Genomic DNA, 27,959 nt, shown 5'->3' on the forward strand with positions numbered 1-27,959 from the left:
ACGGTGGCACGGTGGTTAGCACTGCTGCCTCACAGCGCCAGGGACCCAAATTCAATTCCAGTCTTGGGTGACTGTGCAGAGTTTGCACTTTCTCCCCGTGTCTGCGTGGGTTTCCTCCGGGTGCTCCGGTTTCCTCCCACAGTCCAAAGATGTGCAGGTTAGGTGGATTGACCATTCCAAAATTGTTCCTTAGTTTCCAGGGAATTACAGGTTAGGTTATAAGGGTGGGGCAGGAGGGTGGGCCTAGGAAGGGTGCTCTTTCAGAGGGTCGGTGCAGGCTCGATGGGCCGAATGGCACTGTAGGGTTTGTATGGATTCAAGGCCAGCACTTGTTACCCACCACTAACTGCCCCTGAACTGAGTGGCTTGCTCGGCTATTTCAGGGGGCAGTTAAGAGCCAGCCACATTGCTGTGGGTCTGGAATCACATGTAGGCCAGACCGGGTAAAGAAGGCAGATTTTTTTCCCTGAAGGACATTAGTGAACCGGATGAATTTTTACAACAACCAATGATATTGTCATGGTCACCATTACTGCGACTAGCTTTCAATTCCAGATTTTTATTAATTTACTTTAATTTCCACCAGCTGCCGTATCCCCAGGGTTTAAGCCATGGCCTCTGGATTTGGAGTCCAGTGATGTTACTACAGGTGGGAGGGGCTAATGACCTCTTACCCAGGGAGGTCGATTCGAGATCCTCATTCAGGAGGACGAACTAGCAGAAATTGGGAAATAACTGGCACTGTTCCAAACTGGTCATCCATACCTTAAAATGGAACTCCATTCGGACCAGTAACAGTCATTTCCGAATTCCGAATCTTTCCCCATAAACTAACATTCCTTATTGCTGGTATCATTCTGGTTGACCTGCTCTGCTCTCTCTCCAGAATTTAATTCGTTTAGTTTTTTTCCTCCTTTTGAGATGGGATTGCAAGATTTGCTTTCCCTGTTTTTCTTGGGGGTGGGAGAGAATGGGGGGGGGGGGAGAGAATAGTAAAGTTTGCCCGCTGACGTTTGCTGATTACTGTGGCAGGAATTGGTCAGGCTCTTGCACAGAGCTCTGGAGGCCGCACAGCGGGAGAAGAGGGCTTGCACCTCGTACCTCTCCTCCGACGAGCGCACCCGCTTGGAGCTGGTGCGGCACAAAGTGAGGCAGATCGGGGAGCTGGAAAACCAGGCCTGCCTGCTGGAGAAGGAGAAGCGGGAGCTGGAGCTGAGCCTGAGGCTGCAGATGGACCTGACCGACGAGTTGAAGCAGCACGCTCAGCTGCTGATGGAGAAGAACCACGCCAAGCAGGAGGTCATCCTGAAACTCTCCGAGCAGATGGCCAATGAAAGCACCCTACCGGAAAACTGCAATAAACTCACCGCAGAGGCCATGAGTAAACTGGAGGAGAGAATTACACAGTTAAAGGTAATTGGATATTGCTGATCACAACTTACATGTGTAACAGTAGGAGGCCATTTAGCTCTTTGAGCCTGCTCCGCCATTCATCACGATCATGGCTGATCATCCAACTCAATAGCCTCAATAAGGCAGCACGGTAGCATTGTGGATAGCACAATTGCTTCACAGCTCCAGGGTCCCAGGTTCGATTCCGGCTTGGGTCACTGTCTGTGCGGGGTCTGCACGTCCTCCCCGTGTCTGCGTGGGTTTCCTCCGGGTGCTCCGGTTTCCTCCCACAGTCCAAAGATGTGCAGGTTAGGTGGATTGGCCATGCTAAATTGCCCTGAGTGTCCAAAATTGCCCTTAGTGTTGGGTGGGGTTACTGGGTTATGGGGATAGGGTGTGGAGGTGTTGACCTTGGGTAGGGTGCTCTTTCCAAGAGCTGGTGCAGACTCGATGGGCCGATTGGCCTCCTTCTGCACTGTAAATTCTATGATAATCCTGCTTTCTCCCCAGAGCCTTTGATCCCAATAGATACATCTAGAATAGTTGGCAGAAGAGTTCCAAACTTCTGTCACTCCTTGTGCACAGAAATGTCTCTTTGCTCTTGAAAGGCCCATCTCTCATTTCCAGACTATTTAACGTTATAAAACGTCGCAAAGCATTGCGCAGGAGCAATCATCCATCAAAATCTGACACCAAGATGCACCAGGAGATCTGGTGACCACAAGGTTGGTCAGAGAGGTAGTTTTTAAGGAATGCACTAAAGGAGTGGAGATGGAGGGCACGATCTAGTGGCCGCGCCCAACGCAGGTCGCGGCGTGGCCGGTCAATCTCATGAGAGGCCTCTCGTGAGATTTACCCGGCTTGTTACGCCCTGCGAGATCTCACGGGATCAGCGCTGCATACCGTGAAAGGCACTACATAAATGCAGATTATTGTTGTTTGCCAAATTAAAACCTGAATGCCAATGGGGACTTCACTCTATCCAAATCACTGGGTTTATTGAGAGAAAATTTAGTTTAGTTTGAAAGTTGTGAGTTTGCTGGAGAAAAACAACAAGAACCTGTTTAAACTAAAGTGAGGCCAGGGCTGGAGATTCTGTATCAATACTTACTCTGATGGCTTAAAAAATACTTTCTTTTTAAGAAACCCACATTCTTTGTTGAAGAAATTACGGCTGCATTTCTTCAAATTCATAAGACCATAAGACATAGGAGCGGAAGTAAGGCCATTCGGCCCATCGAGTCCACTCCACCATTCAATCATGGCTGATTTCAACTCCATTTACCCGCTCTCTCTCCATAGCCCTTAATTCCTCGAAAAATCTAGAATTTATCAACTTCTGTCTTAAAGACACTCAACGTCCCGGCCTCCACCACCCTCTGTGGCAATGAATTCCACAAACCCACCACTCTCTGGCTGAAGAAATCTTTCCTCATCTCTGTTCTAAAGTGACTCCCTTTTATTCTAAGGCTGTGCCCCCGGGTCCTAGTCTCCCCTGCTAATGGAAACAACTTCCCTACATCCACCCTATCTAAGCCATTCATTATCTTGTAAGTTTCTATTAGATCTCCCCTCAACCTCCTAAACTCCAATGAATATAATCCCAGGATCCTCAGACGTTCATCGTATGTTAGGCCTACCATTCCTGGGATCATCCGTGTGAATCTCCGCTGGACCCGCTCCAGTGCCAGTATGTCCTTCCTGAGGTGTGGGGCCCAAAATTGCTCACAGTATTCTAAATGGGGCCTAACTAATGCTTTATAAAGCTTCAGAAGTACATCCCTGCTTTTATATTCCAAGCCTCTTGAGATAAATGACAACATTGCATTTGCTTTCTTAATTACGGACTCAACCTGCAAGTTTACCTTGAGAGAATCCTGGACTAGGACTCCCAAGTCCCTTTGCACTTCAGCATTATGAATTTTGTCACTGTTTAGAAAATAGTCCATGCCTCTATTGTTTTTTCCAAAGTGCAAGACCTCGCACTTGCCCACGTTGAATTTCATCAGCCATTTCTTGGACCACTCTCCTGAACTGTCTAAATCTTTCTGCAGCCTCCCCACCTCCTCCATACTACCTGCCCCTCCACCTATCTTTGTATCATCGGCAAACTTAGCCAGAATGCCCCCAGTCCCATCATCTAGATCGTTAATATATAAAGAGAACAGCTGTGGCCCCAACACTGAACCCTGCGGGACACCACTCGTCACCGGTTGCCATTCCGAAAAATAACCTTTTATCCCAACTCTCTGCCTTCTGCCTGACAACCAATTGTCAATCTATGTTAGTATCTTGCCTCGAATACCATGGGCCCTTATTTTACTCAGCAGTCTCCCGTGAGGCACCTTATCAAAGGCCTTTTGGAAGTCAAGATAGATAACATCCATTGGCTCTCCTTGGTCTAACCTATTTGTTATCTCTTCAAAGAACTCTAACAGGTTTGTCAGGCATGACCTCCCCTTACTAAATCCATGCTGACTTGTCCTAATCCGACCCTGCACTTCCAAGAATTTAGAAATCTCATCCTTAACAATGGATTCTAGAATCTTGCCAACAACCGAGGTTAGGCTAATTGGCCTATAATTTTCCATCTTTTTCCTTGTTCCCTTCTTGAACAGGGGGGTTACTTTAAGATCTTTAATCAAGTCTGGCTCATTACATAACACTAAGTCCAGAATGGCCTGTTCCCTCGTGGGCTCCATCACAAGCTGTTCCAAAAAGCCCTCCTGTAAATATTCAATGAATTCCCTTTCCTTGGGTCCACTGGCAGCATTATTTACCCAGTCCACCTGCATATTGAAGTCCCCCATGAAAAATAAGAAATAAGAAAAATAAGAAATTATACACTGTTGTTACTTTGAAGTCACCGATTTGAATTATTTTTCCACAGGACGATCAAGAAGCTTACAGGACCCAAAACAAGTTCTTAAACTCTGAGGTCTACCAGGTCACCAAGCTTTGGCAGGCCACTGCTGATCGGGTGAAGGCTCTGGATATGAAGGTATGTTAAGTAATGGGTTAAGAGACATTGCAATTAGTTGTCTCTTTTATGTTAAGTATCCATTAATTGACACTGATATGTAAAGGGGCTTCAGGTGGCCTCTGTCAGGTGGTGTGATGTTAAGAGTTTTGGGCAGAGGCTGTGGAAGTGAAATAAATGGTGTTTGGTGGAAAGGAACAAGAACTTTAGACTCTTCATTTCACAGCAACTAAACCGTCTAACAAGGTATGGGTGGCTGAGTGGGACAGGCCAGGGTAGACATTGCGACCGGGACTCCCTCCCTAACAGCTTTCCAGCCGGGACCGTAAGAAATAGGAACAGTCGTAGGCCATTCGGCCCCTCTAGCCCACACAGCCATTCAATAGGATCATGGCTGATCTGATTGACTCCACATTCCGGCCTTTCCCCTGATAACCCTCGACTCCCTGGTTGGTTAAAAACCTCTTTCCAATGACCCAGCCTCCACCACTCTCTGGGGAACAGAATGCCAATGTTATGGGCCAGTGTTTAGAGAACCCCAAAGTGTATCATGGAGTTCACCTGACCCACAACTTTTAATAGATTGTGGTATGGGGAGCACACGGCCCACTCTACAGGTGTGGTACAGCAGAAATGGAAACGTATTTTTTAAAGCAAAACAATGTTTATTCCATGAACTCAAGTTAACCTTTTTAAAACATACAGTGAACATCTTAGCAACCATCAATTCAAATACAACCCCCAAAGAATACAACACTAAGTAATCCTTAATAACATCCCAAACAACATCCAGAAGACAAAAGAAACACCTTTTAACAGAAGCACATCAGGTTTACATTCACTACTGAAAACATTTATAATTCTGAATTCACCAAATGATCAAGAGATAGTCATTTCATGGCAGAGAGAACAGCAGTACATCTGCTTTGTCTGGCTTCAGCTCCAACACTGAAAACGTAACTAAAACACACCCTGCAGCAAACAGCCTAAAACGAAAGTAAAAAGCCGACAGACAGCCCAGCTCCACTCACACTCTGTCATCACTGATAAACACCCATTTCTTAAAGGTACATTTCTTAAACACCCATTTCTTAAAGGTACTCTCACATGACACCAGAGACTGAAGACCCTCTGAGAGTGGAAATTCCTCCCCTTTGCCATCTTAATGGTAGACCCCTTATTTTTCAACTGGTGCCCCCAGGTTCTAGATTCTACCATGAGGAGAAACATCTTCTCCGCGTCCACCTTGTCAAGGTATCTCAGAACCCTTCGTGTTTCAAGAAGATCACCCCCCATTCTTCTCAACTCCAGGGGCACAACTTGTTCTTCCCTTATACGACAAACCCCCGCACCCCAGGAATAGCCTAAAGAACCTTCACTGAACTATTTTCAATGCAACTATATTGTTCCTTAAGTAAGGTGACCCAAACCATAGACTATAGTCCAGATGGGGCCACACCCAATGCTCCCCACAGTTGTAAGAAAGACTTCCCTACTTTTATACTCCATCCCCCTTGTAATAAAGGCCAACATTCCATTTGTTTTCCAAATTATTTGATGTACCAACGTGCTAACGTTTGTGGTTCATGTACAAGGGCCCCCAGGTCCCCCTGTACCGCATAATTCTGAAGGGTTTGTCCATTTAAATAGTACTCTGCTTATTTATTCTTCCTGTCAAAGTGGGCAACTTCTCATTTCCCACATTATGCTCAATCTGCCAATTTTCTGCCCACTCACTTAACCTGTCCGTATCCCTTTGCAGAATCTTTCTGTAGCCTCCAAATAATTTTATTCCAAATCATCAGCAAATTTGGCGACCAGACAGGTCAGACCCTTCATCCAGGTCATTGATATAGGGCGGGATTCTCCCCCAAAATTTCAAAGTTAATGGGCGGGATTCTCCGGTATCCGGCGGGCGGGACGTATCGGCGCCGAAGAGTGGCGTGAACCACTCCGGCGTCGGGCCGCCGGGAAGGTGCGGAATGCTCCGCGCCTTCGGGGGCTACGCCGGCGCTGGAGTGGTTGGCGCCGCGCCAACTGGCGGCGAATGGCCTCCACCAGCCGGCACAAGTTGGCGCATGCGCAGGAGCGCCAGCGTGTTCCCACAACCGCTGCCGTGATTCCTGCGCATGCGCAGGGGCTTTCTTCTCCGCGCCGGCAATGCCGGAGCTTTACAGCGGCCGGCGCAGAGGGAAAGCGTGACCCCACGGCACAGGCCCGCCCACAAATCGGTGGGCCCCGATCGCAGGCCAGGCCACCGTGGCCCCCCCCCCCCGGGGGGCCAGATCCCCCCGCGCCCCCCTGAGGACTCCGCAGGCCGCCCGCAGAGCCAGGTCCCGCTGGTAAGAACCTTGTGTAATTGACGCCGGCGGGACTGGCCGAAAACGGGCGGCCGCTCGGCCCATCGCGGAGCGGAGAATCGCCGGGGGGGGGGCCGCTGCCAACGGATCCCGACCAGCCCGGTGCGATTCCCGCCCCTGGCAAAAAACCGGCGCCAGAGAATTCGGCAGCCGGCGTCGGTGCGGCATTCACGCCGCCCCCTGGCGGTTCTCCAGCCCGATGGTGGGTCTCAGAATCCCACCCAATTTGTGCCGGGGTTTTCAGGGAGTTCCCCGCTGCTATTCAATGACACGTAGTCATTGGGTTCTGGGGAGTTTTTCACCAGTTTAGTCCACAATTGTTTTTAGGACTGGTGGAGCTGAACTCAGATTTTGGGCCGCCATTTTGTAAGGGTGCCCCGATCTCTAAGTGAGCTTGTGGGCCCCCCACCAATGGGCAATGTCACCCCCCTCACACACATGGACACTACCCCACATTCCCCAAGTGAGGACACCCCGCTATGGGTCCCTAGGGGGTCCCCTCTTCAGGCTACCCCAATCCCCCTTACAGCACCCCCTCCCTTCCAGGACCTCCACCCATCGCCCCCCCCCCCCCCCCCCCCAGAGGGCCCTACCTACCCTGCTCTCCCCCATGCTTCAAACTCCCCCTCCACCCTCCTTTCATAGACATGGCCCCAGTCGGGTCCTGACCTTTGGCCACCCTGGCACCCAGCAACCTTGCACTGGCATCCAGTCAGCCTGGAAGTGCTACCCAGGCACCTTGGCAGCGCGCCAGCTGGGCAGTGCCTCGCCAGACTTCAGTGAATCCCGCGAGACGCGAAGGCTGCCGGGAAGCTCGTGAGAGGACTCCAGGATTCTCCGGCCGCGATATGCTCTCGCTCGAGCGCAAAGCAGCCGGAAAATCGCGCCCATAGAATCCCTACAGTGTAGAAGGAGGTCATTCAGCCCATCGAGTCTGCACCGACCCTCTGAGAGAGCACGCTACCTAGACCCACGCCCCGCCCTATCACCGTAACCCCTTAACTCCAATGAACCTTTCGGACACTATGGCCAATTTATCATTGGCCAATCCACCTAACCTGCACATCTTTGGACTGTGGGAGGAAACCGGAGCACCCGGAGGAAACTGACGAGGACACGGGGGAGAAAGTCAAACTCCACACAGACAGTCGCCCGAGGTGGGAATCGAACCTGGGACCTTGGATCTGTGAGGCAGCAGTGCCAACCATTGTGCCACCGTGCCGCCCATTGTAAATAGTTGAGGCCCCAGCACTGATCCCTGTGGCATTTCACTAGTTACTCTGGGAAATTGTGCTGCCAATTTATTGATTAAGTCACAACTCTTTACCTTTATTTTGTTTTGATCCCCGATTTGTGAACTACAGCTGGTCATAAGGGAAGGGGCTGAGAGGGAGCTGAATGAAGTGTGTGAGAGTGTTTGTGTGTGAGACAGTTTCCCCCTGGTGGGGAAATTGTAAAAGTTCCTCGCACTGCACATTCTGCAGTCCCCTCGAAGAGTGCTTCAGCCGTAGTCCACCTAGTGTTTCCTTTTTGAAACAAATCACATCTCTTTCTCTCCAGCCCTTCCGTAGCCACACCTCCCAACTGTTACAGTGTTTTCATAGAATTTACAGTGCAGAAGGAGGCCATTCGGCCCATCGAGTCTGCACCGGCTCTTGGAAAGAGCACCCTACCCAAGGTCAACACCTCCACCCTATCCCCATAACCCAGTAATCCCACCCAACACTAAGGGCAATTTTGGACACTAAGGGCAATTTAGCATGGCCAATCCACCTAACCTGCACATCTTTGGACTGTGGGAGGAAACCGGAGCACCCGGAGGAAACCCACACACACACGGGGAGGACGTGCAGACTCCGCACAGACAGTGACCCAAGCCAGGAATCGAACCTGGGACCCTGGTGCTGTGAAGCAATTGTGCTAGCCGCAATGCTACCGTGCTGCCCCAAATTGAAGTTAATGAAGTTAATGAAAGGAATTTCCGCCACCTTTTCAGGCAGCGTGTCTCAGATCATTGTAACTCGGTGTTCAAAAAGAAATTCCAAATCTTCTATTGTCTCAAACCCCTGTCCTTTGGTTACCAGCCCTCCAGCCAATGGAGACAGTTTCTCCCCCTCACCTCCTCATTCCAATCCCTTTGCCCCTCAGATCTTTGTGCTCACTTCCAGCCCTATAGTTTGATTTTCTGTCGGGACGTTCAATGTGCCAGCTGTATACATTTTCTTTCGGCAACCGTTTCTGATGTTTCAATCCCTTTCTTCCCTCGCTGTAGTGCGCGGCTTTAGAGGCCAAATACTGCCAGGTGGAGAGCACGTACTTGTCGATGCTTCGGAAGCTTCAAGACAGCGCCAGCAAACAAGAGGAGTCTCAGCAGGAAATGGTTAAGCAGCTCATCGCCGACCAGTCGAAATGGGACGTCAAAGCTAAACCTGGGAACCAAGTTGGTGGATTTCTGAAGTGAGTGGAGAACGAGACGGCGCATCCCAATTTGCAAAATCTCTCATTCTTTGCTGTGAAGGGCCTCCAAGTGTGTTTCTTCATTCTCCCGTACGAGGCGGGCATCGCTGGCGAGACCGGCATTTCTTGCCCACCCCTAATTGCCCCTGAACTGGGTGGCTCGCTCGGCTATTTCATAGGGGGCAGTTACGAGTCAACCACATTTCTGTGGGTCTGGAGTCACGTGTAGGCCAGACCGGGTGTGATGAATGGTTACTGTACCCTTAACACCATGTAGGTGATGCCCCGGGTTTGGAACCCTGGGGGACTCCGCCTCTGGCTCCGCCCACCAGGGAGCCGTATATAAGGTGACGCCCTGTAGGCAGCACCTCGTAAGCACACGTCTCGGTCACTGACTAGTTCTCTGCTTATTAAAGCTGTCATTTACCATTCTACACTCTCGTGTCATTATTGAGGGTACTACACCGGGTAAGGACGGCAGATTTCCTTCCCTAAAAGGACATTAGTGAACCAGGTGGGCTTTTACAGCAATCAATGATAGTTTCATGGTCGCCATTACTGAGGCTAGCTTTATGTTCCAGATTTATTATTTAATTCAATTTAAATTCTGCCGTGGTGGGATTTGAACCCATGACCCCAGAGCGTTAGCCTGGGCCTCTGAAATGCCTCGGATATTATTGCTATGCCAGCAGCTATGCCAGCATCTCTTTCCCCCAGCACATCACCACCATCCTATCGAGGGTAATAGGTTATGGGAAATAAATGCTTGCCTTGCCAGTGACTCTCTCACCCCACGAAATAATTAAGAAAAACAGACACTGGAAAGCTGGTTAAGTCCCATTCCCACAGGAATTTCCACCGCCCTCCACTAGGAGGCGGGATAATGGCTGGTGACTGATTTGAGGCATATTCCTTGTTTCACCAATGAGCCATTTTGATAGACCAGGGAGTCGGGCTCAGGGGCCGCAGTCCGATGTTCCATTTATCCCTTCACCTCACAGCCTCTTTGCAGTTTCTTGTTCGCAGGATCACCTTCCAACAATTAAAATTGGGGGAAATATTCATCGAAGGAAGAAGGATTTGCGATTATCCTTCATGGCCTCAGGGTATCCCGAAGCACCTTACAGCCAATGAGGGCCGTTTGAAGCGTTAGCATTGTTGGAATGTAGGACATCCGGTGTTGCGGGGAGACCTCAAACACCAGAGGCAGCGATGTGTAGAGAATCGAAGTTTACCCGAGTGTTTGCAGCGGGGAAATGCTGAGCAAACTAGGTCCTGCTCAAAGAATTGACGGTTACAGTGACTGTTTTTTACTGTCCTCTAGTGTGACCAGATCAATCTGACCAGCTCAATTAACAATTGCAAAATTCAATCAACTGGCCCGTTAACAATCGTAAAATCAACGAGCAACTTTATTGACCCGTAGTTGCCCCACACAGCGCCCGACTGGCGCACAGCAAGATCCCAAAGGCAGCGCTGTGGTGACGGCCAGCCTTCTTAGGATGCCGGCTGGTGGGTCAACAGTGCTCAGCGTGAACTCCCCCGCCTTTCCTTGATAACGTGAAATCTTTTTAAAGTCCACCTTGGTTGAATGCCATCCGCGATTCGGAACCTCTGACAGTGCAGCACTCCCTCGGCACTGCACCGGGAGCGGTGGGTCTGGATGTTTTGTGCTCACGTCTCTAGGAGTGGGATTTGAACCTGTAATGTTCTGTCTCTGAAGTGAAAGCGAGCTCCCGTCTTGTTGAACCACAGCTGACATTGGCATTGCCGGAGCTGGAAAAATGTTTCTATCCTCTCCTAACTTGCGGTTACGTTCGTCAGTAATCTCTGTTTCTTTCTCCCTCTCCCAGTGAGTATGATGAATATGGCTTCAAGATGGTGTCTTCCCCGGTGCAGGACAAAATGCTCTTGGCCAAAATCCGGGCGCTTGAACAAAAATCCATGCAACTGATAGCCAACCAGGAAGGTCAGGAGAAGGCCATCCAGGTGAAATGGGCAAACCATCTGTCGGGAAGGAGCTTTGGTGAGCTTCTGCCATCGCCAGAGTTAAAGACCATGATCCGGAACGGCATCCTCAAGGAATGCCGGCAGCACGTTTGGAAGTGGTGCATCAATAGGCGGGTTCGGCACATAAGGGAGCGACATGATTCGAAGCGTTACCAGGAGCTGCTGAAGCTGTGCAAGAACAAGGACCAGGCGGCGTCCAAGCAGATCGAGTTAGATCTTCCCCGGACTCTGACCAACAACAGACTCTTCAGCTCTCCGACCTCCAAGATGGTTCAGAAGCTACGCCGCGTACTGCTGGCCTATTCCTGGCAAAACCCCAGTATCGGGTACTGCCAAGGACTGAACAGGTATCCCTTCTTAACCTCACTTTTATACACACACCGAGACAGAGAGATAAAGGCCCTCGGGGCCGGATTCATCTAGAGCGGTGGGAGGCGGCTTCATCAATGGGTGGCGAAAAGTTCATTGCTGCGCGATAGGCTTTGTCAAAACCTCCAGTTTACAAACATCACGCAAAAAATAAAGACTTCCTTCCCTGCTGCCGCCACCCCCCCCCCCTTCCAGCTAGGATGGAGCTGTTCACGGCTCCCATCAGCCACGTCACCCTGCCCGAGCTCACTCACTACGTGGGTGATTTCACTTTGCTGCCGCCCTCCCCACCACCTCGCCCTCCCTGAAGTTGCCGGGTCTGGTAATGGAGGTGGCATACTGGCCGTTGGCTTCTCCATGCCAACCCAGATCGGCACATGGAAATCCGGCCTATGGCTGCTCGCCGGGCCTATACCAGAGTGATGCACGATCAACTGCACAGAGACGAGAGTTGAATACAACTGAGGCTTTATTACTCTAAGGTGTGTGGCCTCCTACAGCAGATGGTGAAATGGCTGCTGTATAGGGAGCACACATATTTATACTCCGCCTACTGGGCGGAGCCAGCAGTAGGGACTACCCCCATACCTGTAGTACAGGGTCTTACCACACATCTTCTAATATGTACAACAGTGGTGATTACCACACAGAGGAGGCCCGATGAAGCTCTTAAGTGGGAGTTTATTGTCCACTTAAGTGCCTCGATTGATCCATTGTTGGGTGGGCCGCTTGATGCCACCCCTACCAGTGGTATAGGAACAAGGTGAGGAATGATGTGTGAATGGATATTGGTGTGGGGTAGAATGTGGACAAAGGACCCCCAACCCCCACCGTCACGGCATTTCCTGTTGTTGCCTATCGATCGATTCTGAGTCATTCCTGCAGACCTGTTTAGACCCTCCTCACTGATATTCCAGCACAAAGCAGTTGGTATTATTTAACTCCCTGTTTACTGTGATCGCTGCAATGCAGCATCGAGCTGGCAGATTGACGGGCTTCCCATGGGCAAGGGACCAGCCGGGTACCGTTAGCATCAGGAAGCTTTCTTCTCTGAATCCAAGATCGAACCACTCGAGTTTGTCTCCTGCCCCGGTACGGTTCCTTGGGAATGAAGCCAGTGAGTGGGATCAGTGTCCTCACCAACAGTTCTGGCTTTGGGAGAGAAATGCGGAGCAGATTGGGCAACGCAATGAGTTGGAGGAATCTTTCATGGCCTCAGACTGGGATAGATTCAAATCCAGGCTCAAGGTGGAATACACTGGGGCGAGATTCTCCGGTACCCCAGCTGCGTGTCTCAATTTGCACATAGCAAGCTCCAAAAAACAGTAATAATATTTGATTAGCGACGTTGCTTAAGGAATTAATACTGGTCAAGGCACAAAGGTGAGCTGCCCTACTCCTCTTCTTTGTGGTCAAGGATCCATTATATCCACCTGAGAGGACAGACAGGGCCTCGGTTTAATGTCTCATCTCTAAGATGGCACTTCTGCCAGTGCAGCACTCCCTCGGGGCTGCATTGCGAGGTTCAACCTGGCTTATGTACTCGAGAGTCTGGAGTGGGACTTGAACCCTCAACCTCTTATCTCTGAGATGAGAGTGCCACCCGCTCAGCGGACACCTGGGGCGCGATTCTCCACTCCCACGCCGGTTGGGAGAATCGCCTGGGCCGCCAAAATTTCCGGGGACGCCGGTCCGACGCCCTCCCGCGATTCTCCCAAGCGGCGGGAACGGCCACGTCGAGTTCCGCGGGCCGCAGGCTGGAAAATCGCCGGAGACACCGAAAATGGCGATTCTCCGGCACCCCCGCTATTCTGAGGCCCGGATGGGCCGAGCGGCCAGGCCAAAACGGCGGGTTCCCCCCGGCGCTGTCCACACCTGGTCGCTGCAGTCGTGGGCGGTGCGTGAACGCTGGGGGGGGGCCTGCGGGGGGGGGGGGGGGGTGGGGGGGGGGGGGGATCCTGCACTGGGCTTTACCTGGAATGTGGGGTGGCCCGCGATCGGTGCCTATCGATCGTCGGGCCGTCCTCTCTGAAGGAGGACCTCCTTCCTTCCGCGGCCCCGCAAGATCCGTCCGCCATCTTCTTGTGGGGCGGACTTAGAGAGGACGGCAACCACGCATGCGCGGATGACGCCCGTTATGCGGCGCCGGCCGCGTCACGTATGCGGCGCCGCTTTTACGCGGGCGACAAGGCCTGGCGCGTGTAGATGACGCAGCCCCAATCCTGGCCCATTGTCAGGGCCTGAATCGGTCGGGACCGGGGCCGTTTCGCGCCGTTGTGAACCTCAACGGCGTTCACGACGGCGCGGCCATTCGGCGCGGGAGTGAAGAATCCCGCCCCAGATGCTGGAATTAATGCAGCATTCTTGCGAGAGGGGGGGCCCCAAGTACCTCCCATACAAGATTGGTTATATAATGACTCATGCCAGGTGCTGAGTGTATTAATGGTGTGTTCATTGTACTATTGAGTTTATGGATACACAGGTGAAGAGCATTGATTGGTTAAGTATCTCGAGTACTTGTAAAGAGAGACTCGCCCTCCATGCCTCCCCATTCGCCGTGGAGGGAAGGGTATCCTGTACGGCCTGCTGCTACACACCCTCCACCTTCTTGCCTTCCTCCACTGTCAGGACTCCTCTTGACGTTCTGTTCTGGCGATGGGGGAGGTCCTCACTGAAGAGCTCTCTAAGTGGGAACCTCCCTTTCTCCATCAGTGACCTGTTGTGGAGCGTGTTGCACACAGCAGTGTAATCGTAGATTAAGGTGATTCACGGACTCCCGGGCCACATGTTTATTCTGCTGCCGGGGGGAGTCTGCTCCACGTTTGTGTAGATTGTCTGGGGGTACAGCCCCCATTTTCATTATTTGAAGGGGCTGCTCCTCAGCGTCTGGTTGTACTTCAGCCCCACATCCCTGATCTTCGGTCACCCGGTGTGGAGGTGGGACGGAGAAGGACCTCCTCGTAAGTCTGCTCCTGAGCCTGGACAAGGTGGCCATTGGCAGGTCCAGGCAGATGGTGGTCCAGGGGGTTATCTGGTCTGAATGTCTGCCTCTCTAAGCGGCTACGTCCGTGGCCGGGTGGCCTTGGAGGCAGAGCGTGTCCACTGGCTTGCTTGAGGCACCCTGCAAACAGTGGGTATCGCGAGGACTGGGCTGCATTAACACACCCGGTAATGAGATCTTGTTTCGATTTTGTACGTTTCCTTTTTACATTTCGACTTTCTGTTAGTGTGCCCCCACAGGGGCTGTCACACCCTCCCAACTTTGATCTTTTGTTTAATTTATTGGTGTTTGTTTTATCAAAGGTGTATAAAGATAGACCAGTAGTGACTGGTGAGATCAGGTGGATAGCACATAGTGGAAATAACGCCAAGGTCTCGCCAGGGTCAATCCCCGTACGGGGGGGAGCGGGTCTCCTTAGTCTCAAGGCCCCCTCATATCTTGCTCAAGATTAATTGGACCGCTTAACTGCACAGAAGGAGGCCATTCAGCCCTTTGTGTCGTTACTAATGCTCGACACAAGCAATTCACCCAACCTCACTTACATGTCCGAGGCTGACTCGTCACCGTCCTGTTGGTCTGGCCGATGGTGGGTTGTGTCTGTTGACTGCATGGCGGCACAAGGGGCGGTGGAGCCATTGATGTGCCTGCCGTGGTCTCTCCCAAGGCGGGTTCCCTGCCCTTGCAATGGTCCAAGTTTTTCCGTACGGTCTTCTCTCGGGTTCTTATTTTTAAAATATAGAATACCCAATTCTTTTTTCCCAATTAAGGGGCAATTTAGCGTGGCCAATTCATCTACCCTGCTCATCTTTTGGGTCGTGGGGGGTGAGACCCACGCAAACAAGGGGAGAATGTGCAAACGCCACACGGACAGTGACCCGGGGCCGGGATCGAACCTGGGACCTCGGTGTCGTGAGACTGCAGTGCTACCACTGCGCCACCGTGCTGCCATACACTCAACCAACACTAAGGGCAATTTTGGACACTAAGGGTAATTTAGCGTAGCCAATCCACCTAACCTGCACATCTTTGGACTGTGGGAGGAAACCGGAGCACCCGGAGGAAATCCACGCACACACGGGGAGGATGTGCAGACTCCGCACAGACAGTGACCCAGCCGGGAATCGAACCTGGGACCCTGGAGCTGTGAAGCAATTGTGCTAACCACTATGCTACCGTGCTGCCCCAAGGCCATATCCTGTCAAGCAGACTGCTTGAGCTGGAGACTTCTGCTCAAAGACATTTTGATAACTCTCACGAGGCCCATGGGCGTACGCTAATCGATCTCCTCGTGGGACCAGTTGAATACGAGCTTCCCCGCTAGTGGGTGGAGGTCCGCCCAGCTGGTGCTCATTACTGTGCTATGTAAAAGCCGGCCTGGACAGGGACTGTCATTGTAGTCGTCGCAGCTGGGACTGGGACATCATGAAGCAGCAGGAGCTCAGTGAGGAGGACGGTATCCTCCTATGGGGAGCTCACATGATCATCCCATGGGCGGGTCAAAGTATGACCCGACAATCCCAGAAAAATGAATCCCCGGGGACCTCGAAGATGCTCGTGAGGAGCTATGTGTGGTGGCCTGGAGATTACGGTGTAAATTCTATGATATTGCATTCCCAGTCCTCCAATTATGGCCTCTTGAGCATTTTGAGCTTTTCTCGCTCCGCCATGGGCTTTCAGCTCCTGACGTTCTAAGCTCTAGAATTTCCTCCCTCAACCTCTCTGTCTGTCTCCCACTCCAACTTTGTCTTTGAAGAGACTTCCCAAAGCCAACCTCTTTGAGCGAGCTTCTAATCACCCGTCCTCATATCTCCCAATGTGGTTCAGCATCAACATCATTGTTTGATGATTGTTCCAATGAAGCGTTTTAGCATGTTTTGATACATCAAAGGCACTATACAAATGCAGTTTGTTGTCGCTGTGCTGTTACCCTGGGCCTGTATCTGAACTGATGTTGCAAACCTCAGGAGGGAAAAGAGGGGGAATCACTGAGAGAAAGGACGTTGCTCGTTCAGTAATATCACAATGACTTTTCACAGACTGGCGGCCATTGCGTTATTGATCCTGCGAGAAGAGGAGGATGCTTTCTGGTGTCTCGTGGCCATTGTTGACTGTATAATGCCAGAGGATTACTACAGCAAGACCCTCACCGGCTCCCAGGTCAGGACCTGTCTCTCTCTGATCAATTAAATCTATTCTTCACAAGTACTGGAGCATTTTTGGGGGTGGGAGAGGAGTTAGGGATATTAATTATATTGTCGCTGGTGAAGGGCATAGTTTAAGTAAGGTCCTTGGAGCACTTATAAAGAATACCTGTTTCCGTGATACAGCGGGTGCACATTCTATCTGAACGGATGCTTGTAAGGGCCGAGGCTGAAGTGGGTTCTTCAAGCGATTGGTTGGATAAATGGAGTGTGATGCTTTCTGAAGGATCTGCATCATCACTATGAGACCTTGGTCTTCCAAAGTATTGTCCGTGACTGAGTATTACAGAGGGACACAATCCAAGGTCCAAGACTGTGTGCGGAGGGCGCACTAAACCTTGCCCACTGCGTTACAAGATCCCCCCCTTATAGTTCCCCCCTCAAAGGGACAGGGTTTACCCCTTTGCCAGTTAGTGAGAGCACATATTCCTTGGGGTACAATTCATGTCCAAAGCTTTTTAGCTTGTAATTTCCCAATGTGTCCCTGATAAGACTCCATGCTGGGAGTTTGCATTCATTATCAACATTCCCACATCGACAACAAACGTTCCCAACGGAGAGTTGGAGACTAGGGGCTGGATTCTCCATTCTGGACAGAACTCCGGCACAGTGGTTAGCACTGCTGCCTCACAGCGCCAGAGACCCGGGTTCAATTCCGGCGTCGGGTCACTGTCTGTGCAGAGTCTGCACGTTCTCCCCGTGTCTGCGTGGGTTTCCTCCGGGTGCTCCGGTTTCCTCCCACAGTCCAAAGATGTGCAGTCCAAAGGTGGATTGGCCGTGATGATATTGCCCAAAGGTTAGATGGGGATAGGGCGGGGGATTGGGCCTTTAGGGTGCTCTGTCGGAGCAAGGGCTGGTGCAGACTCGATAGGCCGAATGGCCTCCTTCTGCACTGTAGGGATTCTATGGAGACTATGTGCTCTCATACGTGGACTTGACAGTTAAACATAGAGATGTTTCCGTTGTTAGCGAGAGTCTAGAGCTAGAGACCATAAATATCACATCATTAATAAATTCAATAAGCAGTTTTACTCAGAGAGTGGTGAGAATGTGGAGCTTAGGGCAGCACGGCAGCGCAGTGGGTTAGCCCTGCTGCCTCACGCCGCCGAGGTCCCAGGTTCGATCCCGGCTCTGGGTCACTGTCCGTGTGGAGTTTGCACATTCTCCCCGTGTCTGCGTGGGTTCGCCCCCACAACCCAAAGATGTGCAGGGTAGGTGGATTGGCCACGCTAAATTGCCCCTTAATTGGAAAAAATGAATTGGGTACTCTAAATTTATTTTAAAAAAGAGAATGTGGAGCTTGATACCATAGGGTGGGGTTGAGGTGAATACTGTAGATGCTTTTAAGTGGAAGCTGAATAAAGCTAAATTAAACTAATGTGGCAGAGGGATGGGAACCAGATTAGGAAGTTAGAGGTCAGTAAAGAGGCAGCAACTAAAGCCAGTAAGGTACTAGATAATAAACTCAATGTGACTAAGGGGAAGAGTAGACAGGGAAGAATTGATGAACGCAAAGGGACAGGTGGTCTGAGGTGCATTTGTTTCAATGCGAGAAGTGTAGCAGGTAAGGCAGATTAACTTTGGGCTTGGATTAATACCTGGGAATATGATGTTATTGGTATTGCTGAGACTTGGTTGAGGGAACAGCAAGACTGGCAACTAAATATCCCAGGGTATAGATGCTTCAGGAGGGATAGAGAGGGAGGTAAAAGGGGTGGAGGAGTTGGATTACTGGTCAAAGATGATATCACAGCTGTGATTAAGGAGGGCACGATGGAGGATTCGAGCACTGAGGCAATATGGGTAGAGCTAAGAAATAGGAAGGGTGCAGTAACATTGTTGGGACTTTACTACAGGCCTCCCAAAAGCGAGCGTGAAGTAGAAGTACAAATATGTAGTCGGATTATAGAAAAATGGAGGAGCAATAGGGTGGTCGTGATGGGAGATTTTAACTTCCCCAACATTGAATGGGACTCATGTAGTGTTGGAGGTGTAGATGGAGCAGAATTTGAAACGAGCATCCAGGAGAGTTTTTTAGAGCAGTATGTAAATAGTCCAACTCGGGAAGGGGCCATACTGGACCTGGTATTGAGGAATGATCCCGGCCAGGTGGTTGAAGTTTCAGTCGGTGATTACTTTGGAAATAGCGATCACAATTCCGTAAGTTTTAGAATACTCATGGACAAAGACGAAAGTGGTCCTAATAGAAGAGTGCTAAATTGGGGAAAGACCAAATATAACAAAATTCAGCCGGAGCTAGGGAATGTAGATTGGGAGCAGCTGTTTAAGGGTAAATCCACATTTGAAATGTGGGAGTCTTTTAAGGAAGGTTGATTAGAGTGCAGGACAGACATGTCCCTGTGAAAATGATGGATAGAAATGGCAAGATTAGGGAACCATGGATGACGGATGGAATTGTGAGACTAGCTAAGATGAAAAAGGAAGAATACATAAGATCTAGACGACTTAAAACTGATGAAGCTTTGGGCAATATTGGGAAAGTAGGACAAATCTCAAACGCGCAATAAAGAGGGCTAAAAGGGGTTATGTAATATCTTTGGCTAACAGGGTTAAGGAAAATCCCAAAGCCATTTATTCATATATAAGGAGCAAGAGGGTAACTAGAGAAAGGATTGGCCCACTCAAAGACAAAAGAGGGAATTTATGCGTGGAGTCAGAGGAAATGGGTGAGATTCTTAATGAGTACTTTGCATCGGTATTCACCAAGGAGAGGGACATGACGGATGTTGAGGCTAGGGATGGATGTTTAAATACTCTAGGTCAAGTCGGCATAAGGAAGGGGGAAGTTTTGGGTATTCTAAAAGGCATTAAGGTGGACAAGTCCCCAGATCCGGATGGGATCTATCCCAGGTTACTGAGGGAAGCGAGGGACGAAATAGCTGGGGCCTTAACAGGTATCGTTGCAGCATCCTTGAGCACGGGTGAGGTCCCGGAGGACTGGAGAATTGCTAATGTTGTCCCTTTGTTTAAGAAGGGTAGCAGGGATAATCCAGGGAATTATAGACCTGTGAGCTTGACGTCAGTGGTAGGCAAACTGTTGGAGAAGATACTGAGAGATAGGATCTATTCACGTTTGGAAGAAAATAGACTTATCAGTGATAGGCAGCATGGTTTTGTGCAGGGAAGGTCATGTCTTACAAACCTAATAGAATTTATTGAGGAAGTGACAAAGCTGTAGATGTCATATACATGGACTTCAGTAAGGCGTTTGATAAAGTTTCCCATGGCAGGTTGATGGAAAAAGTGAAGTCGTATGGGGTTCAGGGTGTACTAGATAGATGGATAAAGAACTGGCTGGGCAAAAGGAGACAGAGAGTAGTGGTGGAAGGGAGTGTCTCATAATGGAGAAAGGTGACTAGTGGTGCTCCACAGGGATCCGTACTCGGACCACTGTTGTTTGTGATATACATAAACGATCTGGACGAAGGTATAGGTGGTCTGATTAGCAAGTTTGCTGATGATACTAAGATTGGTGGAGATGCAGATAGCGAGGAGGACTGTCAGAGAATACAGCAAAATATAGATAGATTGGAGTGTTGGGCAGAGAAATGGCAGATGGAGTTCAATCCAGGCAAATGCGAGGTGATGCATTTTGGAAGATCTAATTCAAGAGCGGACTATACGGTCAATGGAAGAGTCCTGGGGAAAATTGATGTACAGAGAGATCTGGGAGTTCAGGTCCATTGTACCCTGAAGGTGGCAACGCAGGTCGATAGAGTGGTCAAGAAGGCATACAGCATGCTTGCTTTCATCGGACGGGGTATTGAGTACAAGAGTCGGCAGGTCATGTTACAGTTGTATAGGACTTTGGTTAGGCCACATTTGGAATACTGCGTGCCGTTCTGGTCGCCACATTACCAGAAGGATGTGGACACTTTAGAGAGGGTGCAGAGGAGGTTCACCAGGATGTTGCCTGGTATAGAGGGTGCTAGCTGTGAAAAACGGTTGAGTAGATTAGGATTGTTTTTGTTGAAAGACGGAGATTGAGGGGGGGACCTGATTGAGGTCTACAAAATTATGAGAAGTATGGACAGTGTGGATAGCAACAAGCTTTTTCCAAGAGTGGGGGTGTCAATTACAAGGGGTCACGATTTCAAGGTGAGAGGGGGAAAGTTTAAGGGAGATGTGCGTGGAAAGTTTTTTACACAGAGGGTGGTGGGTGCCTGGAACGCTTTGCCAGCGGAGGTGGTAGAGGCGGGCACGATAGCATTATTTACGATGCATCTAGACAGATATGTGAACGGGTGGGGAACAGAGGGAGCTAGATCCTTGGAAAATAGAAGACAGGTTTAGATAAAGGATCTGGATCGGCGCAGGCTGGGAGGGCCGAAGGGCCTGTTACTGTGCTGTAATTTTCTTTGTTCTTTGTTCTTTAAACACATAAGGGAGAAAGGAACTGAAGGATATGCTGATGGGTGAGATGAAGAGGGGTGGGAGGAATCTCGTGTGGAGCATAATCCAACTGGTCCATTAATAATAATAATAATAATCTTTCTGGTCACAAGTAGGCTTACATTAACACTGCAATGAAGTTACTGTGAAAATCCCCTAGTCGCCACACTCCGGCGCCTGTTCGGGTACACAGGGAGAATTCAGAATGCCCAAATTACCTTACAGCACGTCTTTCAGGACTTGTGGGAGGAAACCCGGAGGAAACCCACGCAGACACGGGGAGGACGTGCAGACTCCGCACAGACAGTGACCCAAGCTGGGAATCGAACCCGGGACCCTGGTGCTGTGAAGCCACAGTGCTAGCCACTGCGCTGAATGGCCTATTTCTATGCTATAAAATTCAAAGCAATTCAATGTAGTGTCAGTCTATGCTGGACTTGTTGATTGTTTGTGAGTGCGCTGTCCTCTGCTATCCACCTTCTGTGAACAATTTAAGTATGTCAATTTATGCAAAGTAATGGAGAAATCGTGAACTTAATTTTGCCAATGATTGGAAATTGGAAAAAGAATGGAGTTGTGTGACCATTTAATTCTTTATCTCATTGCAGGTTGACCAGAGAGTGTTTAAGGATTTATTGTCGGAGAAGCTGCCTCGGCTCATGTCTCACTTTGATCAATATAATGTGGACCTCTCTTACATCACGTTTAACTGGTTCCTGGTTGTCTTTGTTGACAGCCTTCAGAGTAACGTCCTCCTCAAGGTCTGGGATGCATTCCTGTACGAGGGAACAAAGGTACCACTCAAGCCTTGAGGTTGTACTTTCTGTTCTTCCTTCTGTTCTGAAGGTATAACTGATAGTTAAAATGTATGAATATTGAACAGGGTCTCATAAAGGGAAAGAAGCGGCAAATTGGGGTTAGAAAGGAGGTCAAGTAATATTGAAGGAAAGTAGTGGATATGGAATTGGCTGAGATACAGGAAACAGGGAGTAGTGGTTGATGGATGTTTTCCAGACGGGAGGAAGGTTTGCTCTCGAGTTCCCCAGGGTTCAGTGTTAGGACCTTTGTTCTTCCTGATATGGATTTAGTGACCTCGACCTCGGCGCACAGGACACAATTTCAAAATTTGTGAAACCTTTGTGAACCTTCAGGAGGATAGCGGAGCACTTCAAAAAGATACAGACAGGCTGGTGGAATGGGCGGACGAGTGGCCAATTAAATTCAGTGCAGAGAAGTGTGAAGTGCCGCACTTTGGTCAGAAGAACACGGAGGGACAATATGAACAAAAGGGTGCAATTTTAGAGGAGGGGAACAGAGGGTCTTGGGAGGCTATGTGCAGAGAACATTGAAGATGGCAGTCGGGTTGGTAGCAGTCAATAAAGCATATTGTACCCGAGGCTTTTTTAATAGGGGCCTAGAGTATGGGAGCAAGGACATACTGGTAAATCTGGATAAAACACTAGTTGAGCCTCAGTATTGTGTCCCATTCTGGGCAGCGCATTTTAGGAAAGATGTGAAGAAAGTAGAGGGGGTGCAGGAAAGATTTGCGGGAATAGTTCCAGGCATGAGGAATTTCAGTCATTAAATAGGTTCGTGAAGTTGGGACTATTTTTCCTCGGAGAAGCGAAGGTTGAGAGGAGATTTGACGAGGGGACCTGGACAGAGTAGACGGGGAGAAACTGTTCCCATTGGTGCAAGATCAGGAACAAGATCGAGAACACAGATTTCAGATAATTGGCTGAAGAAGCAATGGTGACAGGAGGAGAAACCTTTTCAAGCCGTGAGTATTTAGGGTCAGGAATGCGCTGCCTGAAAGTTTGGGAGATCAGGTAAATCGAGGCACTCAAGCAAGAATTACACATCTATCTGTAAAGCAGGGCTTTGGGGAGCAGGCCGGCGAGTGGCATTAGGTGAATTGCTCCTTCAGAGGACCAGCAGTGACATGGTGGGCTGAATGGCCTCCTTTATCGTCCATATGTCTATCCAATGACCATTTGAATGCCCTTAGTGTTGGCGAGTCCACTACTGTTGCAGGCACCGAAGGGCCTGTACTGCGCTGTAATGTTCTATGACTCTATAATGAATTGGGGGTATTGGTTAGATAATGGGTTTCTTGTGTGGAGATTAACACCAGAGTTAGCGGATTTGAACCAGGCGCAACACTGCAATTGGCTCCATTTCTCCATATCCATTAACTTACAGAGCGGGATAGTCAGCACAGGGGGAGGTAATTCGGCCCATCGTGTCTGTGCCGGCTGCTGATTTGCCTGACTGCTGGAAGTGTGGACAATTGACTGAGAGTGAGGGCAGCATAGAAAGTGATAGGATTGGGTGGCCAAACTGGCAGCAGAGTCAATGACGAGAGAGAGGGCCCAGATTGAAGATAATTGAACAAAGAACCGGAGGTACCACAAGGACTGAGAGCATGTTGTCTTTTGTTGTTGCAGGTTATATTCCGCTATGCACTCGCAATTTTCAAATACAATGAGCAAGAAATTCTGAAGCTTAGCGATAACCTGGCCATTTATGACTACCTCGGATGCTTGACACAAAACATTTCTGACGGAAGGTAAGATCTGACTTTGTTTAGAATTGACCAAAATAGTGCACAATTTCTGCCTTGGAAACGCTCAATGATTGCTCTTCCACAGCACTCTGAGGTAGAGAATTCCAAAGATTCACCACCTTCTGTGAAGAAATTCCTCCTCATCTCATTCTTCAATGGCGTCGGACTGTGTCCCGGGGTTCTAGACTCACCCACCAAGGGAAGCGTCCGACCGGTTTAGAAAATAATTCGTAATAATAATGGCATTGGTATTCCTCACAGCCTGTTTACAACTTGATATTGCGATCACTGATTCGAAATCTCTGACAATGTAGCACCTCCCCAGTGTTGATGGTCCTGGAGGGGGACTTGAACTCACAACCTTCTGGACCAAATGCAAGAGGGATTATCGACACACACCATCCAATTTCTACCAAGGTGGACATTGGACTGCATTCCTCTACACAGGAGTTGTTGTTGAGATATGTTAGCTGTGGCACGAGGGACTTGTCCCCGAATCAGAAGATTGTAGGTTCAAGTCTAACCCCAAAGACTTTTGGTGGCAGCATGTCTTGGACGAGATATTAAACCAAAGATTTCTCTACCCTAATATTAAAGCAAAACACTATGGAGACTGGCATCTGTAACAAAAACAGAAAATGCTGGAAAAGCTCAGTAGGTCTTTGCTCAACTTATACAGACTCAAAACGTTAGCTCGATTTTCTCTCCCCACAGATGCTGTCAGGCCTGCTGGATTTTTCAGGATTTTCTGTTCTTGCCTCCTCTACCGTCCCTCAGGTGGATCCCACGGCACTTTTTAAAAAGAGGATTTGGGGTGTTCTCCCTGATGTCATGCACCAGTAGTTCAGGCTCCAATTCAACATTACAAAAGCGTATGAACAGGTCATTGTCACAGTGCTGTTTTGGGAGCTTGCTGTGTACATATTTACTGCTGTGTTTCCTCCATCACAACAGTCACTACACTTAAAATAAAAGAACCATATTTGATGTCAAATGCTTTCAGACACTCGAGGTCATGAAAGAAGGGTGGCACAGTGGTTAGCACTACTGCCTCACCGCACCAGGGACCCTGATTCAATTCTAGTCTTGGGTGACTGTGTGGAATTTGTATTTTCTCCCCTTGGTTTCCTCCGGGTGCTCCGGTTTCCTCTCACAGTCCAGGGGCGGGATTCTCCGACCCCCCGCCGGGTCGGAGAATCGCCGGGGGGCGGCGTGAATACCGCCCCGCCGGCCGCTGAATTCTCCGGCGCCAGAGATTTGGCGGGGGCGGGAATCGTGCCGCGCCGATCGGCAGCCCCCCCCCTCCCCGCCGATTCTCCGGCCCGCGATGGGCCGAAGTCCCGCTGCTGTCATGCCAGTCCTGCCGGCGGGAATTAAACCACCTCGCTTACCGGCGGGACTGGCGGCGCGGGCGGGCTCCGGGGTCCTGGGAGGGGCGCGGGGCGATCTGGCCCCGGGGGGTGCCCCCACGGTGGCCTGGCCCGCGATTGGGGCCCACCGATCTGCAGGCGGGCCTGCGCCGTGGGGGCACTCTTTTCCCTCCGCCTCGGCCATAGCCTCCGCCATGGCCTACGCGGAAGTGACCCCCCCCCACTGCGCATGCGCAGCCGCTGATGCTCCCGCGCATGCGCGGACTTCCGCCGGCCGGCGGAGTCCCTTTGGCCCCGGCTGGCGTGGTGCCAAAGGCTTTTCCCACCAGTCGGCGGCACGCCAACCACTCCGGCGCAGGCCTAGCCCCTCAAGGCGAGGGCTTGGCCCCTAAAGGTGCGGATCCGCACCTTTGGGGTGGCCCGGCGCCGGAGTGGTTCCCGCCACTCCATCCCGCCAGCACCCCCCGCCCCGCTGGGTAGGGGAGAATCCCGACCCAGAGATGTTCAGGTTAGGTGGATTGACCAGGCTAAATTGCCCCTTAGTGTCCAGGGATGTGCAGGTTAAGTTACAGGGATAGGGTGGGTGGGAGTGGACCTGGGTCGAATGCTCTTTTGGAGGGTGGGTGCAGACCTGATGGACCGAAAGGCCCCCTTCTGCACTGCTTTCTATAAATTCTATAAATGCGAGTTCTTTCCTTTCTCAATAATCTCAAATGGTCAGTAATTGTTTGGTGCCCCGCAGGAAGCTGATGAACATTGCGTTTGAAGAGATGAACCCATTCCCTTTGAGGTTGCTTCAGAACCGACGGACGGTGCACCTGGAGAAACTCAAGGCTGAGCTACGCGAGCTGGAAAGCATACGGGAAGCATACGTGAACGAAAGAGTGGAGCAGAAAGTCACCATTGACGGTGCAAGTGAGGATGAGGACGAAAGCGAAAGGAATCGTCCTGGAGTGCCGTCGCCTCAATTTCCAGCAGGTGAATCTTCAAAGTCATGACCTTGCTCTTCAAGAAGAGGTTCCAACACTCAAGATTTCCAACAATGGAAATAACTTTCCGCTAGACATGTTTCCTTCATTTACAAGGTAGCATGCATGAGTAAAGTTGTTCGATTTCACTATGTGAAGTACCTTTCATGTGTTCATCATCGTCAATGTCATATCTCCCTGCTCAGAAGTCCAGATTCAGAGTAAAGCCTGGTGTACTTCACCAAGTCTCGGGGAGCGTTACCTGCATCGCTGTGAACCTATTTATTCAGTTCTCACACCGGATGGTCCTGGGAACGGGACCAGGCCATGCACTCTTGAAATATCTCAGCTTGTTTTGGAGTGAAGTTTACCAGGATCTGGAGCAAGCGTCCTCAGCTACATTTCCATATAATGTTTGATAGAGAGAAGAGATTTCACCCAGTTGGTCTGAACTGGGTTGAAACCAGTCCCGAGAGATGAGAGGAGAGTGGACTATAAACCACTTGTTCATACTGGAGAATTATTTATCATTTTAATGCCTGATTTTAGCCCAATTTAGAACACGACAGATAAATTTGTACACACAGAATGTCTTGTTGGATATTAGTTATAAAACTAGTTATGAGTATTAGCCCATATGTGGGACAGGAATCTAAACCCAAAAATAATTCCAAGATGTTTGGATGGATTGAATTCCTCATTGTGGCTGTATCCCCATGTACAAGATATTTTGAAAAAGTTATGACATTAAAAATTTCACTGTTAATCTCATCTGTATTATTACGATACTGTTCAGGACAAAGTAAGCCGCTTGATAGGCACCCCTTCCACCACCACACAGTCCTTGTAGAGACAAAGTCCCATCTTCACATTGAGGATACCCACCATTGTGCTGTGCACACACGACTGCGTGGCAAAACTTGGTTCCAACTCCATCTACAAGTTTGCTGACGATACGACCATAGTGGGCCGGATCTCGAATAACGACGAGTCAGAATACAGGAGGGAGATAGAGAACCTAGTGGAGTGGTGCAGCGACAACAATCTCTCCCTCAATGCCAGCAAAACTAAAGAGCTGGTCATTGACTTCAGGAAGCAAAGTACTGTACATACCCCTGTTAGCATCAACGGGGCCGAGGTGGAGATGGTTAGCAGTTTCAAATTCCTAGGGGGGCACATCTCCAAAAATCTGTCCTGGTCCACCCACGTCGACGCTACCACCAAGAAAGCACAACAGCTAAACAGGAAACTAAGGAAATTCGGCATGTTCACATTAACCCTTACCAACTTTTACAGATGCACCATAGCAAGCATCCTATCTGGCTGCATCACAGCCTGGTATGGCAACTGCTCGGCCCAGGACCGCAAGAAACTTCAGAGAGTCGTGAACACAGCCCAGTCCATCACACGAACCTGCCTCCCATCCATTGACTCCATCTACACCTCCCGCTGCCTGGGGAAAGCGGGCAGCATAATCAAAGATCCCTCCCACCCGGCTTACTCACTCTTCCAACTTCTTCCATCGGGCAGGAGATACAGAAGTCTGAGAACACGCACGAACAGACTCAAAAACAGCTTCTTCCCCACTGTCACCAGGCTCCTAAATGACCCTCTTATGGACTGACCTCATTCACACTACACCCTGTATGCTTCATCCGATGCCAGTGCTCATGTAGTTACATTGTATATGTTGTGTTGCCCTATTATGTATTTTCTTTCCTTCCCTTTTCTTCCCATGTACTTAATGATCTGTTGAGCTGCTCGCAGAAAAAATACTTTTCACTGTACCTCGGTACACGTGACAATAAACAAATCCAATCCAATCCAACCTTAAATACTCACTGCCACCCCCACCACTAATGCACAGTAGCA

At 49.9% G+C, this 27,959-nt stretch overlaps 1 protein-coding gene across 2 annotated transcripts in view; it reads left to right on the top strand.

Moving 5' to 3' along the window:
* tbc1d2 (TBC1 domain family, member 2) overlaps positions 1–26,853 on the top strand; it is an 80,366-nt gene extending 53,513 nt beyond the window's left edge. Inside the window, exons 6-13 of one of the 2 annotated variants that reach the window (XM_072517364.1) lie at positions 1,033–1,413; positions 4,283–4,393; positions 9,005–9,189; positions 11,043–11,546; positions 16,606–16,726; positions 21,792–21,977; positions 23,631–23,752; positions 25,862–26,853. In XM_072517364.1, coding sequence (XP_072373465.1) covers positions 1,033–1,413; positions 4,283–4,393; positions 9,005–9,189; positions 11,043–11,546; positions 16,606–16,726; positions 21,792–21,977; positions 23,631–23,752; positions 25,862–26,117 — 1,866 coding nt within the window. In that variant the 3' untranslated portion in view covers positions 26,118–26,853. The remainder of the gene's footprint in view (positions 1–1,032; positions 1,414–4,282; positions 4,394–9,004; positions 9,190–11,042; positions 11,547–16,605; positions 16,727–21,791; positions 21,978–23,630; positions 23,753–25,861) is intronic. The other variant, XM_072517365.1, reaches the window with a different exon arrangement.
* Positions 26,854–27,959: the final 1,106 nt, after the last annotated feature.

This window comes from Scyliorhinus torazame, chromosome 9, assembly GCF_047496885.1.
Source record: "Scyliorhinus torazame isolate Kashiwa2021f chromosome 9, sScyTor2.1, whole genome shotgun sequence".
In the NCBI taxonomy this organism is placed as follows: Eukaryota; Metazoa; Chordata; class Chondrichthyes; order Carcharhiniformes; family Scyliorhinidae; genus Scyliorhinus; species Scyliorhinus torazame.